General features: G+C 45.0%; 1 protein-coding gene across 1 annotated transcript in view; it reads right to left on the bottom strand.

The window, feature by feature from the left end:
* Positions 1-17,506, bottom strand: part of LOC126163196 (cytochrome P450 9e2-like) — a 90,535-nt gene that overhangs the window by 54,601 nt on the left and 18,428 nt on the right. Inside the window, exons 4-5 of the mRNA XM_049920149.1 lie at positions 11,643-11,851; positions 11,362-11,554 (exon numbers count right to left, since the gene is read on the bottom strand). Of these exons, the coding sequence (XP_049776106.1) occupies positions 11,362-11,554; positions 11,643-11,851 (402 nt within the window). The remainder of the gene's footprint in view (positions 1-11,361; positions 11,555-11,642; positions 11,852-17,506) is intronic.

The raw sequence follows: 17,506 nt of genomic DNA, 5'->3' as shown, positions 1-17,506 counted from the left end.
CCCCAGACATGACCATTATTGAGCATATTTGGGTTGCCTTGCAACGTGCTGTTCAGAAGCGATCTCCTTCCACTCGTGCTCTTACGGATTTACCGACAGCCCTGCAGGATTCATTGTGTCAGTTCCCTCCAGCAGTGACTGATGACCTCAGATGTTGTTCCATAGTGCTCAGAGCCATTTGAACCATTTGAACCCTCCAGCAGTACTTCAGACATTAGTCGAGTCCATGCCACGTCGTTTGCGGCACTTTTGCGTCCTGGCGAGGGCCCTACACGATATGAGGCATGTGTACCCGTTTCATTGGCTCTTCAGTGCATAATAAAGTACAAATATGAGGAATCGCAAAAATGACTCCAGGCCAGCGTGATAGAATACATTAGATTAGAGAGATATAAGACAAAAATACGACTAAAACAGTAGGTACGGACGATTTGTTAAAATATATCTAAAAGTTGAACAATAACACAAGAGGTGAGGCGTGGCGCGAGAATGATGGCAACTGTTAGCATCGGTACTCATGTATAGAGTCGTCTTAAAGAGCAAAAACATGTTAGTGTAAGACGCTTAGTTAGGGTTGAAATGATAAACACAACAGGAATAGCGATGTACACGTATAAGATAGTACGAGGGTTATTCTGCGGTTCGGCCCCCAGTGTCACACCAGATGAGTGTAACCCCTATGTTTGCGTGGTAGGGTAATGGTGGTGTATGCGTACGTGGAAACTTGTTTGCGCAGCAATCGCCGACATAGTGTAGCTGAGACGGAATAAGGGGAACCAGCCGGCATTTGCTGAGGCAGATGGAAAACCGCGTAAAAATCATCCACAGACTGGCCAGCTCACCGGGCGGATTCGTGCCGGGGACCAGGGCGCACCTTCCCATTCCGGAAAGCCGGAAAGACGTAATAAAATATGTGACAAGGTAAAACGAGCCATGAAGCAGGACTAGGGAAAGTGAGTGAAGAAGTTAAGCCTAGGATTACTGCAATGACTGAGTTGTTGGAATGAAATGAAGTAAACTGTTTTAGATACGCGAGCGTGTTACCTTTTCATGTCACTGAATATAGTACTACAAAAAAAAAAAAATCAGTTTTCTCAGCAAATGCCTAAAAGTCAACGTGACAGAAAGTATGACAGTAAAAAAGATAAAAAATAAAAATGCTACGAAATTAGGGGGTACTGCTAGGATTCAAAAAAATATCAAAAAATTGGTCACTAAGACGACGACAGCTGACGATGGCAAGAATAAGATGGCAACCGCCGAGATCGGTAATCATGTCCCATCTTTAACAGTCAAAACAAGATGTTAATATAAAAAGCTTAGTCAGAATAAAACTGTTACACACAGCAGGAATACCAGGGTAGACGTACGAAGCAGAACGCTGCAACAACCGTTATAAAATTTGTAAGAAGTGAAAGTGGCTCTAAATTAAAACTAACTTAAGTTGAGGTATAATTTGCATAAAATCGCTGTGAGACAAAAGGGCCATTGGATGCATTTGAACACATTGAGGTGTATTGGCCACAATTTTATTGTTCCAATACGCCTAACGCATTTCTACTCTAAGTAACAACATTAAGTATTTTCCTTTGAGAATGGCGTAGTGTCGAAATGCGGAAGACGTATTGAAATAACAAAAATACAGTCAGCTATTTCAAAATGTTGAAGTCCATACACCTCAGTGTGTGATCTGCCCTAAAGAGTCCCTGCTGTTATGCTTGTGGTCTATGTTCATACTGCACTACTGTACAAGTCCAAGAGAGATTTGTCCTTGCTTTTGTGCCTGTGGTCTTTGTTTCCCGTACCACTATACTGCACGGTGGGAGTCATTCACTATTGTACTGAATGCAAGCTGTGCGTGCATTTCATTTTTAAAATGTTGCTGTTGGCTATGGTGAACTGAACGCTTGCGGAATACGCCGTCATGATGCTATTGTACGGAGAATCTCGGCACAGTGGGGATGCTGCTCGTCAGTTGTATGTGGAACGTCTTGCCTAGCGCCACTCCCTATTTGCTACAGTGTACCATCGCGTTTCGGAGGGAATGCAGTCATCATCAGCAGAGCCGACTGTTCTCCTCGACTGAGGCAGCAGACACCGAATTTGAAGAGTCTGTACTCCGTGCAGTGGAAGAGAAAGCAACGACGAGTACCAGAAACATAGCGGGTGGTCTAATGTGGTTCACCAAATCGTCTGGAGTGTTCTGCATGAACAGCAGCTGCATCAGTACCACCGCCCCCCCCCCCTCTCTCCCAGAAGGTACAGGTAATGCAGACAAGAGATTTTGCGCCATGAAGTCTCTTCTACAGATGGTTCTTGCACCATGGTGTGGACGGTTCCGATTTCCCACGGCGGATCCTTTTCAAAGATGAAGCCAAGTTCAGCGGTCAAGATCTTTTCGGCTCCCACAACATTCGTGTGTCGGTTGATGGAAAAGCGTATGCTGCACGAACAAGCGATTTGAGGAGCGATACGGTTTGGAGATTTGGACAGGGAGCCATACCTTTTTCCACCACATCTCAGGGGTGCCTCGTACTTGGGACTACTGTACGGCGAACTGCATACTCTCTTGGAAAATGTTCCTCTGCATTGGCGTCAAAACACGTGGTTTCAGTACGATGGCACGCCATCTCATTTCTCACATGTGGCTCGAGATGTTCGAGATCACAACCTTAGGGTCGCATGAACTCCTGGATTTACGACAGCCCTGTGGCATCCGAGGAAGATCAACTGGCTCGGTTGTTGCTGCGGCAGATGATGGAGGACCAAGGATTGGCGATCGTGTGTGCCGGAACATGTTACGGAGTTACCGTGTCTCTGCTGACGTTGGTGGCCGGCACATGTAACCCTACTTGTAAGTGAACCGAAACGAAATGCAGCAGCAGTCAGCGGGAAGAAGTGTGTTGTGGTGTTTTGTGTTTCGTAACCTTCTTGGCCCCCCCTACAAGTCCTCGATGTAATGGGAGTTTAATTACAGCCTCTATGAAAATATCGCTTCCCTCCTGGTTTGTGTCATACATCTCTGCGGTAATGCAATAAAACTTCCCGAAGTAGTTACTCTGCAGAAGCAACGAGGACGAATATCTGTATCTGCCTGACATGATTTATGGAACCAAGGAAAAACTTGAGCAGGTCCGAAGGACTCTGCTTCTTACAAACTTCAGTCACGTTACTTTACTGGAGTTTCACTTCGCTTGGTTCTTACAAGAAAACGCGAACCAGTGGTGCCCACGAATACGTTCCAGAACTCGTTGAACGGAAGTCCAAACATTATGGGAATCAGGCAGCAGCAGTAATCTCCAACGTCTGGCTGCAATAGTGGGTGGTTCAGCCCTCCCTCAGAATAGTATGCACTCCTTATCTGCTAACGGGGTAGGGATCGGTTGGTAGGACATGTTCTGAGGCATCAAGGGATCACCAATTTAGTATTGGAGGGCAGCGTGGACGGTAAAAATCGTAGAGGGAGGCCAAGAGATGAATACACTAAACAGATTCAGAAGAATGTAGGCTGCAGTAGGTACTGGGAGATGAAGAAGCTTGCACAGGATAGAGTAGCATGGAGAGCTGCATCAAACCAGTCTCAGGACTGAAGACCACAACAACAACAACAACATCTGCTAACACAGTCGTAAAAGATAAAAATGTTATACAGGGCTATTACAAATGGTTGAAGCGATTTCATAAATTCACTGTAGCTCCATTCATTGACATATGGTCACGACACACTACAGATACGTAGAAAAACTCATGAAGTTTTGTTCGGCTGAAGCCGCACTTCAGGTTTCTGCCGCCAGAGCGCTCGAGAGCGCAGTGAGACAAAATGGTGACAGGAGCCGAGAAAGCGTATGTCGTGCTTGAAATGCACTCACATTAGTCAGTCATAACAGTGCAACGACACTTCAGGACGAAGTTCAACAAAGATCCACCAACTGCTAACTCCATTCGGTGATGGTATGCGCAGTTTAAAGCTTCTGGATGCCTCTGTAAGGGGAAATAAACGGGTCGGCCTGCAGTGAGCGAAGAAACGGTTGAACGCGTGCGGGCAAGTTTCACGCGTAGCCCGCGGAAGTCGACGAATAAAGCAACCAGGGAGCTAAATGTACCACAGCCGACGGTTTGGAAAATCTTACGGAAAAGGCTAAAGCAGAAGCCTTACCGTTTACAATTGCTACAAGCCCTGACACCCGATGACAAAGTCGAACGCTTTGAATTTTCGGCGCGGTTGCAACAGCTCACGGAAGAGGATGCGTTCAGTGCGAAACTTGTTTTCAGTGATGAAGCAACCTTTTTTCTTAATGGTGAAGTGAACAGACACAATGTGCGAATCTGGGCGGTAGAGAATCCTCACGCATTCGTGCAGCAAATTCGCAATTCACCAAAAGTTAACGTGTTTTGTGCAATCTCACGGTTTAAAGTTTACGGCCCCTTTTTCTTCTGCGAAAAAAACGTTACAGGACACGTGTATCTGGACATGCTGGAAAATTGGCTCATGCCACAATTGGAGACCGACAGCGCCGACTTCATCTTTCAACAGGATGGTGCTCCACCGCACTTCCATCATGATGTTCGGCATTTCTTAAACAGGAGATTGGAAAACCGATGGATCTGTCGTGGTGGAGATCCTGATCAGCAATTCATGTCATGGCCTCCACGCTCTCCCGACTTAACCCCATGCGATTTCTTTCTGTGGGGTTATGTGAAAGATTCAGTGTTTAAACCTCCTCTACCAAGAAACGTGCCAGAACTGCGAGCTCGCATCAACGATGCTTTCGGACTCATTGGTGGAGACACGCTGCGCCGAGTGTGGGAAGAACTTGATTATCGGCTTGATGTCTGCCGAATCACTAAAGGGGCACATATCGAACATTTGTGAATGCCTAAAAAAACTTTTTGAGTTTTTGTATGTGTGTGCGAAGCATTGTGAAAATATCTCAAATAATAAAGTTATTGTAGAGCTGTGAAATCGCTTCAGTCATTTGTAATAACCCTGTATATCTATGGAGATTGAAGCGACGAATGAAAATTTGCACAAAGCCCAGAATTGAAACCTGGTTCTCCCGCTCACAAGGCAGGTGCGCTGCACGGACTGCTGTAGCACGCCTCCCTCCTCACGCTAAACTCCCATTCGCCCCTCAGCCTGCTTGGTATCCCCTTAAACTCGAACAGCACTGCAGAGCCTCTCCAACTGTATTGGAAACGCGCCTCAGCAACGATCGAAACGGGGGAGCCTGAGGCACGAATGGGACTTTGGACTGAGGACAAAGGCGTGCTGGGTTAGCCCGTGCAGCTGTCCAAAGCCACTGTGCCAGAATGGCGTAGTGGTTAGCGCATCTGCCTAGTGAGTAGAGCAGCAGACGCAGGTTCGAATTCTGCCCTCGGTGAAAATTTTCATTTCTGGTTTCAGCCTGCTTATAAGGATCATAGATGTCTGAGGCTTGAAAAGGTGGGTGGAATTATATAGTTTCATTTGAAAATATATGGTTCCTCTAATACTATTTTTGTTTTATAAAAATTGTTTACAACTTTCGCAAAGCTTTAGTCATTTGTATAGGGTGTGAACGTGTAAGCGTACTGTCATGTCGCTGGCTTAGTTGTGGAGTACCTTTGCGGGCAGCCGTGTCTGTAGTGAGTCGAGCGCGGGACACGGTACTGTTATGTTGTGTAGTGTGTAGTTCTGCATGCAAGAAGCATTGTTAGTATTCAGGTTGAAGTGTTGCTACAAGTGCTATTGTAGTAAAGTGATGACATATGGATATGGTTCAGAGGAAAGTGCGTCAAAAAGCAATTGAAAATGAGCAGTGGCGTTAATAACGTATTTATGTTTCCTCTCGTTGCGTGTCGCACAGCATCGATCATCCGCGCCGTGTTCGGTCTCCCAGAATGAACCGATGTGAATCAAAAACTTCGGTTACCATAAAAGAGTGCAGTCAAGTGCCAGTGTCGTGTAGCGAGCGTGAGGACGTGCGTTCGGTCATCGCGTTTCCGCATCATCAACAATCAGCCGCGCCGCGACGGTTACGCGCACGCTCGTACAAGTGAGAACTGAGAACTGAAAAAATTAACTCTACGAACAGTGTCATATCATTACTAGTGACAAGGAGGAGTATTACCAGATATCTGTATGTGTGACAAGCGTAAGAACTTTCGTTCGATCACTCGGCTTCCGCATCATCAACAATCACCCGCGTCGTGTCGGTTTCGCGTACGCTCGTGCGAATGATATTTTGGACTGTTGCTGTTAATCATCAAGATTGTTAATTGGGATAAACATTTACGATTTAGAGTGTTAACAGTGCAATCTGTGGTTTCCATATCGTCTCAGAATGTTGATGTTCATACCAGACATAGGACAGTGTTGTGTTTTACCGTTGAGTGGCTTCCCTAAACCCGCTTGCATATTTAGATAGATAATTTAAGGCAAGCCAGCAGCCAGCTGTGGAGCAGAACAGTAGGACCGCCGCGGGATTACCAGGTACGTGGTGTGGACAGGGCCCACGGTCGAAACGACAAACAGTTTAAAGGTACCACCCCACCCATTCGTACTCCCGGGCGTGTTACAAACGGTATAAGCTGCCAAAAAAATCCTATTAGTAAAATGCAAGTAACTATTGATTTAAAACGTCCAGTAATATGTTTGTCCATTTCCTTTGGCTGTATCAGAAAAAAAGAAGCATTTTACCGCGGGATAATGTTTTTGTACCAGGAGACACTGGGCAGTGTGCGCGGGTTAGACGTGACATGCGTAAAAATTATGGACAGTAGGCTGGGAGAATTCATTAAACAAGATCTGAACAACATGGGATGCCTGCTCCACCCCCTCCCTCTACACCGGTGCGTATATGTAAGCAGTCGGTTCGTGTTATTTACCGCTGTTCGTAGTCACTATGGGCTGCGTGATTGAGTCATTGTAATACGCCAGTCTCCGGTCACCTACGCAGACGTTACTACAGCTTTGTTAAACGTTAGAATGGGAAGGGACTCTACTATCGCTGAACTACGCGATATTCATTTAATTTACGAGAAGGCAAAACGTGTTGACGGAGCAACTGTACGAATTTATCGAGAACGCTTCCCACAACTAAGACTTCCTGCACGAACGACATTTGTTCATGTTCATCAAAGAATTATATCACAGTTCTCTACTTCTACTCGATTATTTTGCTGTTCATTGGTAATAAAATATAGTAGCTATCTTTAACTTTTTACATTTAATTCTGTATGCGAAACATATTTTTTGTTCTGATGTGTTTCCGTTTTATTATTATTAATAAATCATGACAGAACACGACTTACGAGTACGTATTTAATTTGCAAAGGTTGAGAGATGCTGTCTCTTTCCCGCCCCGCGCCGCAGGCAGAGGCCCACAACATCAAGATTGTGCACTGGAAGCTGAGGAACAAATTCTGGTCCGCATCCACGAAACTCTTACTTAGAATACTGAGAGCACCAGCCGCCGGGTGCGTGCGTCGCACACTGTCGTTCGTCACACTTTGAGAGAGGAGGAGGCGTCTGCGGCCTCACCACATTCAACGCGTACAAACGTTGGAAGAGCAGTACTTCCCTCCAGCACGAGAACTGTAAGAGTGGTTTTTGTTTCAAAGTCCGCAGCATGATTTTGTAAGCAAAATACTCGTCACAGATGAAACGTGTTACCAGTCGCGACGGAATAACTGACTTCCATAACATGCACACGTAGAGTGTACACATTCCGCGCCAAGTAGTAGCAACAAATTTTCAGCGCTCCTTTTCCGTAAATGTGTGCGAGGCCGTATTGGATGATTACATTATTGGCCCTTATGTTTTACCTGCCCAGTTGACTGGTAACAGTTACCGAACCTCTATAAAGGAAATATTGCTACCAGTCTGATTAGATGTTCCGTTAGCCGTGCGTAATAATACCTGGTTCCTGCAACATGGTGCTACGAACATTTTTTAATAGACGATTTCCAGGACGACGAACAGAACGTTTTGAGCAACGTCGATCGCAAGCACGCCTTACTGATTTAAATCCGCTGGATTTTTACTTTTGAGGCCATATAAAGGAACTTGTTTGCGCTCAGCAGGTAATGTGGAAGAACTTACGCAAAAGTTTTTCGATGCTGCTAATACAAGAAAGGCAAACGTGGATGTGTGTGAACGAGTGCGACGAAACTGGGTTCCACATAATGAAGCGAATTTTGGGCATTTTGAACACTTATTGTAGTATGGGTGTAAGAGGAAACAAAGTAATGTGTGTTCGATTTTCGTTACGGTACCATTGTAATATAGCACTCCGTTTCAGGCCACGAGTGGCCTACCGGGACCATCCGACCGCCGTATCATCCTCGGTGAGGACGGTACTTTTTTGCAAAAAGAAAAAAGAATTCAATTTTCGTTATGTTAATGTTGTAACAAGAGGGCACAGTTCATTATATTTAATCACAACGAATTAAAACCCAAATGACTTTACACTGCTTGTTTCGGTAGCACTTGACCACCGCGACGCCTCGCGGTAAACGTCGAATCTTTGCGCTTCTGCGGATCGTCCGTTACCTTCCTCTGGCTCACCCATCGATGGCGGCAACACACAAACAAGGTCGTGCACTGTCAGTTGACACCGTAAACAGAAATGCGTGTGCTGTCACTTCTACAAATATCTGTCTTTTACGAATACAAAAATAGAGAACACAATACAACGTTATTGTATTAGACCTTTTTTGTCTAGCCCACTGAGATATGCCGTATGTATAATTTTGGCAGCCTTTACCGTTTACACTCTGCATATGGACATAAAATGTGTACGAGATATGAATGAAAGCGATGTAGACTAAATACGTTCTTTTTTGTATGACATATGTCATGACTAAAAAATTTCAGAAAATAGATTCGTTTTAATGTCTTAGATATGTCATCAACGGAACACATTTAAAGCATTTATTTGGAATGGACAGAAAACATAAACAGAATTATAGATCACTCCTCCTTTGAATGTAAAGATGTGGTACACTGATAAACATGAAAATCGCTACGTTCATCGTAGCCTCTTTCTAAAAAGAACTGTACCGCAGATACTTTTCACTCCACCGACAATAACGGGACCAAAATGGTGACCGTCCACACTGCTAGTAAGGCCCAAACAGATGCAGATGGAGAATGACATTTCTGCGTCTGAAGGCCGCTCGAAGCGTCAACAGGTATGAGGCCCCTTCATCGAGAGATCGCATAGAGCTTCGTAAAGGCCCTGCAGCCAGGACACTTAACATGTATATAGACAAAGGTGGCCGCAGTAACGTAAGTTGGAAGGCGCAGCAATCCGTCGATTGTATGTCCAACTCGACGAGCATCGTTCATAGCAGTTAACAGAGTCTGGTGCTTCTTACGGTCACAGAGGTGGTTCGTAGAGACTCTGAACCCCACTGCTTGCTGCTGCCCACCACTGCTGTGCAGCATTATAATGCACGCCTCCACACGTGCAGGTGCATTTATGAAGCTCAGAAAGAATTCCTTAAGGGCGTTTAATATCCAGAATTTATAAGTCGTTTGTTCCACTGTCAGTCTTGACTCGGGCCAGAACTATTCACCCATGTTGCTGGCTCAAGTGTACCTGAGGAGTGCGGTGTAAAACTGTGACATGGATTGTCTTATCGAATTGTCGCCAGCATCTCCGTTAACGGGCGGGGATGCTACTACTCACTGAATTTGTGCATTGCGATCTGTGTTTACGTTACACAATTTTACGACTATCAAGTTCTTTCCATTAATTATATTTTCCTTTGACGTGACACACGGTCATGAGTGGTAGCGTAGGTAGCTCCTAATGAATGTAACGTCTTCCACGCCCATTAGCGTGCTTGGTGAAAGGGATACCTCATGAAAATGGTTACTAATAAGAAGACGGGAAAATAATACACTACTGGCCATTAAAATTGCTGCACCACGAAGATGACGTGCTACAGACGCGAAATTTAACCGACAGGAAGAAGATGCTGTGACATGCAAATGATTAGCCTTTCAGAGCATTCACACAAGGTTGGCGCCGGTGACGACACCTACAGCGTGCTGACATGACGAAAGTTTGCAACCGATTTCTCATAAACAAACAGCAGTTGACCGGCGTTGCCTGGTGAAACGTTGTTGTGATGCCTCGTGTAAGGAAAAGAAATGCGTACCATCACGTTTCCGACTTTGATAAAGGTCGGATTGTGGCCTAAACGATTGCGGTTTATCGTATCGCGACATTGCTGCTCGCATTGGTCGAGATCCAATGACTGTTAGCAGAATATGGAATCGGTGGGTTCAGGAGGGTAATACAGAACGCCGTGCTGCATCCCAACGGCCTCATATCACTAGCAGTCGAGATGACAGGCATCTTATCCGCATGGCTGTAACGGATCGTGCAGCCACGTCTCGATCCCAGAATCAACAGATGGGGACGTTTGCAAGACAACAACCATCTGCACGATCAGTTCGACGACGTCTTCAGCAGCATGGACTATCAGCTCGGAGACCATGGCTGCGGTTACCCTTGACGCTGCATCGCAGACAGGAGCGCCTGCGATGGTGTACTCAACGACGAAGCTGGGTGCACGAATGCCAAAACTTCATTTTTTCGGATGAATCCAGGTTCTGTTTACAGCACCATGATGGTTGCATCCGTGTTTGGCGACATCGCAGTGAACGCACATTGGAAGCGTGTATTCGTCATCGCCATACTGGCGTATCACCCGGCGTGATGGTTTGAGGTGCCATTGGTTACACGTCTCTGCCACCTCTTGTTCGCATTGACGGCACTTTGAACAGTGGACGTTACATTTCAGTTGTCCGTGGCTCTACCCTTCATTCGATCCCTGCGAAATCCTGTATTTCAGCAGGATAATGCACGATCGCATGTTGCAGGTCCTGTACGGGCCTTTCTGGGTACAGAAAATGTTCGATTGCTGCCCTGGCCAGCACATTCTCCAGATCTCTCACCAACTGAAAACGTCTGGTCAATCGTGGCCGAATAACTGGCTCGTCACAATACGCCAGTCACTACTCTTGATGAACTGTGGTACCGTGTTGAAGCTGCATGGGCAGCTGTACCTGTACACACCATCCAAGCTCTGTCTGACTCAATGCCCAGGCGTATCAAGGCCGTTATTACGGCCAGAGGTGGTTGTTCTGGGTACTGATTTCTCAGGATCTATGTACCCAAATTGCGCGAAAGTGTAATCACATGTCAGTTCTAGTATAATATATTTGTCCAATGAATACCCGTTTATCATGTGCAATTCTTCTTGGTGTAGCAATTTTAATGGCCAGTAGTGTAGAATTAAACTACGGTCAGAATTTGTACACTGGCTTCTGGATAAGAGCGGCAAAGATCTTTGAACTGTATTTACATCTCTCTCTGGAGCCGGTGGTCCCGTCTTTCTTGCATTCCTCGGAAACCAGGTCTCCACGGCTTGCCTGCATCAGTAGATGGATCACATCGGGGCGAACAATTCCGTGCTTCTCTCGCGTACGAATAGTCTCGTACACCATGGATTTGAAGAACTCCATCGCCTTCCGGTCGAAGAATGATATGCCCAGCAGCTGAGATAGACATGGAAATTAGGACACGTTTCGAGAATGGAGGTAGCACACGACGATCAGGTAACACAGCTCAGTGTGGCGCACTCACCTGCATGAGCTTAGGGGCTGTCATGAAGCCGCCGGCGGCGAGCGCTCCGATGTTGGTGACGTCACGGCCCATGCGGTAGAAGGTGTTGTCCGGCTCTGACAGGGAGTCCACCTTCACACCGAATGCCGTAGTCGCAATGACGTCATTGGTAACACGGGTGAAAAAGTCCTTCATCTCCAAAGTCAGCAAATCCTTGTCGCCAGAAGAAGCTTAAAGAAAATACACAATACTGATCAACTTCTTGTTCTGTGGAAATTGACGGCCACATACCTCCTTCATTTCCCTTCATTCTTGGAGAGGACGTTGTGCAATTAAATCCAGTGTTCTGCTACATTTACGGAAATTATAATATGCGATTTTCGATTTATAGTAGTCCTCTGCCTGTCGAACTTTACTGGGCTATTACGAAGTGTCACCTTCCTTTATAACTTTAACCAACATTTCGCCGTTGGAGTCTCCTTCATAGGTTGGTTTCTCTCTTTCGTAGCTCTACACCGAAAGAACGTAGCCAATAAGTGAGGCAACTGTGAACGGAAAGTATTAGTGTACGCGATGAAGAGTTTCTGTTACTTTAAACACGATGTTTCGATGTACTCATTTCTTTATCTGGGCTGTTCATATTATTGTAATCGAAAACAAACCTTAAAGCTTGCATTCGCAAATTTAGGAACATGTATAAATTTTAAGTTTCATTTCTGTACTTCCGTCTCAAAATACTGCTCATCGTTTTCACGTTAGATGAAGAAATACCTTTCTTCTAAAAAGCAGCAAATCATTTTGTGAACGAATTATCCAGATCACTGCATGGTGACTTGTTGACTGACAATGGATGACGGAAACGACAAGTAAACTGCAAAACCGTCGCAGAAAACTGGATAGTATTATATAACGTCCTCTCGACGAATCAAAGAAGTTATGGTAAAATTAATTTTGAACAAAAACAGTGATTCATGCAGAATTCAAAACATGATTACTGCTAGATTACGGTTGGTAAAAACGTTTGTTTTCACTCCGACCGCAAAAGTTCGTTATGCTATTGTACTGTTTCACTTAGAATGTTGGTTTCTATTGAAAATATCACCATCAGGAAGAGAATTTTAATCATAAAAATAAGCACAAAATCAATTTCGCACTTCCCTTAACGACATGTAATCGCTTTAATGCCACTCTCGTAGAAGCGAGTAAGGGAGTCCTTTCATCCCTCTCATATTTAGTGTGAGCGGCCGCTTGCCACGTGCACGTAATTTGTCAGTGGTGCGTGTACATACAGGGTTATTACAAATGATTGAAGCGATTTCACAGCTCTACAATAACTTTATTATTTGAGATATTTTCACAATGCTTTGCACACACATACAAAAACTCAAAAAGTTTTTTAGGCATTCACAAATGTTCGATATGTGCCCCTTTAGTGATTCGGCAGACATCAAGCCGATAATCAAGTTCCTCCCACACTCGGCGCAGCATGTCCCCATCGATGAGTTCGAAAGCATCGTTGATGCGAGCTCGCAGTTCTGGCACGTTTCTTGGTAGAGGAGGTTTAAACACTGAATCTTTCACATAACCCCACAGAAAGAAATCGCATGGGGTTAAGTCGGGAGAGCGTGGGAGCCACGACATGAATTGCTGATCATGATCTCCACCAAGACTCATCCATCGGTTTTCCAATCTCCTGTTTAAGAAATGCCGAACATCATGATGGAAGTGTGGTGGAGCACCATCCTGTTGAAAGATGAAGTCGGCGCTGTCGGTCTCCAGTTGTGGCATGAGGCAATTTTCCAGCATGTCCAGATACACGTGTCCTGTAACGTTTTTTTCGCAAAAGAAAAAGGGGCCGTAAACTTTAAACTGTGAGATTGCACAAAACACGTTAACTTTTGGTGAATTGCGAATTTGCTGCACGAATGCGTGAGGATTCTCTACCGCCCAGATTCGCACATTGTGTCTGTTCACTTCACCATTAAGAAAAAATGTTGCTTCATCACTGAAAACAAGTTTCGCACTGAACGCATCCTCTTCCATGAGCTGTTGAAACCGCGCCGAAAATTCAAAGCGTTTGACTTTGTCATCGGGTGTCAGGGCTCGTAGCAATTGTAAACGGTAAGGCTTCTGCTTTAGCCTTTTCCGTAAGATTTTCCAAACCGTCGGCTGTGGTACGTTTAGCTCCTTGCTTGCTTTATTCGTCGACTTCCGCGGGCTACGCGAGAATCTTGCCCGCACGCGTTCAACCGTTTCTTCGCTCACTGCAGGCCGACCCGTTTATTTCCCCTTGCAGAGGCATCCAGAAGCTTTTAACTGCGCATACCATCGCCGAATGGAGTTAGCAGTTGGTGGATCTTTGTTGAACTGTGTCCTGAAGTGTCGTTGCACTGTTATGACTGACTGATGTGAGTGCATTTCAAGCACGACATACGCTTTCTCGGCTCCTGTCGCCATTTTGTCTCACTGCGCTCTCGAGCGCTCTGGCGGCAGAAACGTGAAGTGCGGCTTCAGCCAAACAAAACTTTATGAGTTTTTCTACGTATCTGTAGTGTGTCGTGACCATATGTCAATGAATGGAGCTACAGTGAATTTATGAAATCGCTTCAATCATTTGTAATAGCCCTGTACATACATACACACGAGTGTAGCAGTCCACCGTTATTGTTGAGAAAAAAATTAAGACGCCAAATGCAGAGTTATCGTGTTAAATTGTCTCTTTTTTAAGCTTGATAGAGGAATACTTTTTTTTCAAAAATGTTCTGTGTTAGAAGAAAAATCTGTGTGGGTTATTAGATTATGATAACTTCAAAGTTTGTTATCTTATGAAACAATAATTCAAACCTAAAAGTGGATTACATTTTATGCAAAAGTATGCAGTGTCACTTCGTCTGTCAAGGTTTGCACATACAATGTACTTCTCTGGGCGGTCATGTTCTTTGATGCTGCACGGATTATCGGTCGGGCACACAGTTTTAATATGCCAGGAAGTTTCATTTGGCCATGCTGTCTCTATAGCTGCAGTCCATAATTGCGAAAGTACTGACAGTGCAGGATTTTGTACGCGAACTGACCTCTTGATTATGTCCCACAAATGCTCTATGGAAATCGTGTCGGGCTATCTGTGTGGCCAAATCGTTCACTCGAACTGTCCAGAATTTTCTTCGAGCCAGTCGCGAACGATTGTCGCCCGATGATATGGAGCCATTGCCATGGGAACATGAAATGCATTAATGGCTGCAAATTTTCTCCAAGTAGCAGAACGCAGACGTTTCAGACCCAGTCCATTCTGTGTAAACACAGCCCACACCATTATGGAACCACCACCAGCTCGCACAGCGCCTTGTTGACAACTTGTGGCTCCGTGGTGTCTGCTCCACACTCGAGCCATACCGTCAGCTCTTACCAAATGAAATCTAGGGTCCAACCGGTACGGTTACGAGCCCACGAGGGGCGCTGCACGCGATGCGGTTTCTGTTACCAGAGGCACTCGCGCCGGTCGTCTGCTGCCACAGCCCCTTAACGGGACGTCTCACCACACTGTCCTTACGGATACGTCCATAGTACGTCCCACAGTGATTCCTGCGGTTATGTCATTCATTGTTGCTTGTCTGTTAGCACTGACATCTCTACGCACAAGTCGCTAGTCTCGGTCGTGGTGAGAGGTACGCACGAAATGTTGTATTCTTGGCACACTCTTGACATTGTATGTCTCGTAACATTGAATTCCCTGACATGGAATGTCCACTGTGTGTAGCTCCACTACCATTCCGCATTCAGAGTCTGTTATTTCGTCGTGCGACCATAATCACGTCGGAAACATCGTCACATTATTCTCTCGAGTCCAAAAGACAGCTGCGCCAACGTTCTGCCGTGCACACCCTGCGTACGCGACACTACCGCCCTCTGTACATATGCCAATCGCTGTCTCATGACTTATATCACCTCGGCGTTGTTTCGAAATACAGCATCTAAAACGTTAGAACCATGTTCTGGTTGACGCTCTGTTGCATCTACCGCAAGACTGACTGATCTTTCGGATTTAACACGACAAATAACTGAATACAGAATTTTGTTCATGAAAGACACACACTACAGACAATGCTATTTATATATGTGTAACAACATGGCTACATTACGAGATCCAGATCGGAGGTGACATAAAATAAAGACTCGCCAGACACAGAAGCCACCTCAGAAAATTTACAGCATCAGAAAATTCACAAAACATTTTTTTTTCTACAGACGTAATATTCCTAGTGACAACTGGTGTGTGTGCATTCCAGGTACTTGCAGAGAAACTTTAATTTGGGATACTCATTACGTTTGGTGTCAGTACGATGCCACAAAATGTAGTGTTTGTAGAGGAAGGCATAGAAGGCAGGATTAAAGCAGAATATAGGCTTTGTATTAGGAATGGTAGAGGAGAAAGACTAATTGAGTTCTGCAGTATATTTCACCTTTTAGTTGCGAATACTGCGTTCAAGAATCACAAGAGGAAAAAGTGTACTTGGGAAAGGCCGGGAGATGCAGGAAGGTTTCAGTTGGATTACATCAAGGTCAGGCAGGGATTCCCATATCAGATACTGGAAGAAAAGGCGAACCCAGGAGGAAATATGGACTCAGATCACAATTTTGTAGTTGCTCTAGTGATGAAGGTTAGGCCGAAGTTCAAGAGACTAGTCAGGAACCATCAATGCGCAAATAAGTGGGATATGAAGAAATACGCTTCAAGTTCTCCAGAGCCGCAGATACTGCGATAGTGAATAGCTCAGTAGGCACCTCTGTTGAAGAGGAGTGGGCATGTATAAAAAAAGGCAACAGCAAAAGCTGGAAAAAAATCTTTTTATGCCATGAAGGTAGCTGCGAAGAAACCAAGGTTATCAGAACCAATACTTCAATTGATCGTCGAAAGAAGGAAGTACAGAAATACAAGTCACTTAGGAACGACAGAACTAGGAAGTACAGGGACGTTAAAGTGGAATGACTGCATGAGAAATATGAAGAAATCGAAGTAGACGCGGTTGTCAGGAACACTGAGGCAGTATACAGAAAAGTCAAAACGAACTTCGGTAAAGTTAAGCGCAAGGGAGGTAACATCAACAATCCATTTGGGATTTCACTCTTAAATACAGAGGAGAGAGTGGACACGTGGGAAGAGCACACTGAAGGCCTCTGTGGTAGGAGAAGAAACAGGAATCCACACGGAAGAGACGGGAGACCCAGTATCAGACTCAGAACTCAGAAGAGCTTTGAAGGACTTAAATTCAGATAAGGTGGAAAGGACAGATAACAGCCCAAATGATTTTATAAAATCACTGGGGGAAGTGGCAACAAAACGACCAAGCACTTCGATGCACAGAATACGTGACACTGGCGATACAACATCAGACTTCCGGGAAAATCTGCCACACATTTCTAAAGACAGCAAGAGCAGATATGTGCGAGAACTATGCCACAATTAGTTTAATAGCCTGACAAGAATAATTTACAGAAGAATGGAAAAGAAAATTGAGAATGTGTTAGATGACGATCAGATTCACTTTAGCAAAGGTAAAGGCGCCAGAGAGGCAGTCCTCACTTTGTACGGTCGATAATGAAAGCAGAGTAAATAGAAATAACGACACATGTTCATGGGATTTGTCGACCTGGAAAAAGTGTTCGACAGTGTAAAATGGCCCAAGATGGTCGGAATTCTGAGAAAAACAGGGATAAGCTATAAGGAAAGATGGATAATATACGGTATGTCCAAGCACCAAGGCGGAACAATAAGACCACAAGACAGAGAACCAAGCGCTCGCACTAAAAAGGCGTAAGACAGCGATATAGTCTTACGCGCCTACCGTTCAATCTGTACCTCAAAGAAACAACGACGGAAATAAGAC

The sequence above is a fragment of the Schistocerca cancellata genome, chromosome 2, assembly GCF_023864275.1.
Source record: "Schistocerca cancellata isolate TAMUIC-IGC-003103 chromosome 2, iqSchCanc2.1, whole genome shotgun sequence".
Taxonomy (NCBI): domain Eukaryota; kingdom Metazoa; phylum Arthropoda; class Insecta; order Orthoptera; family Acrididae; genus Schistocerca; species Schistocerca cancellata.
This window is presented reverse-complemented; position numbering and strand designations above follow the sequence as displayed.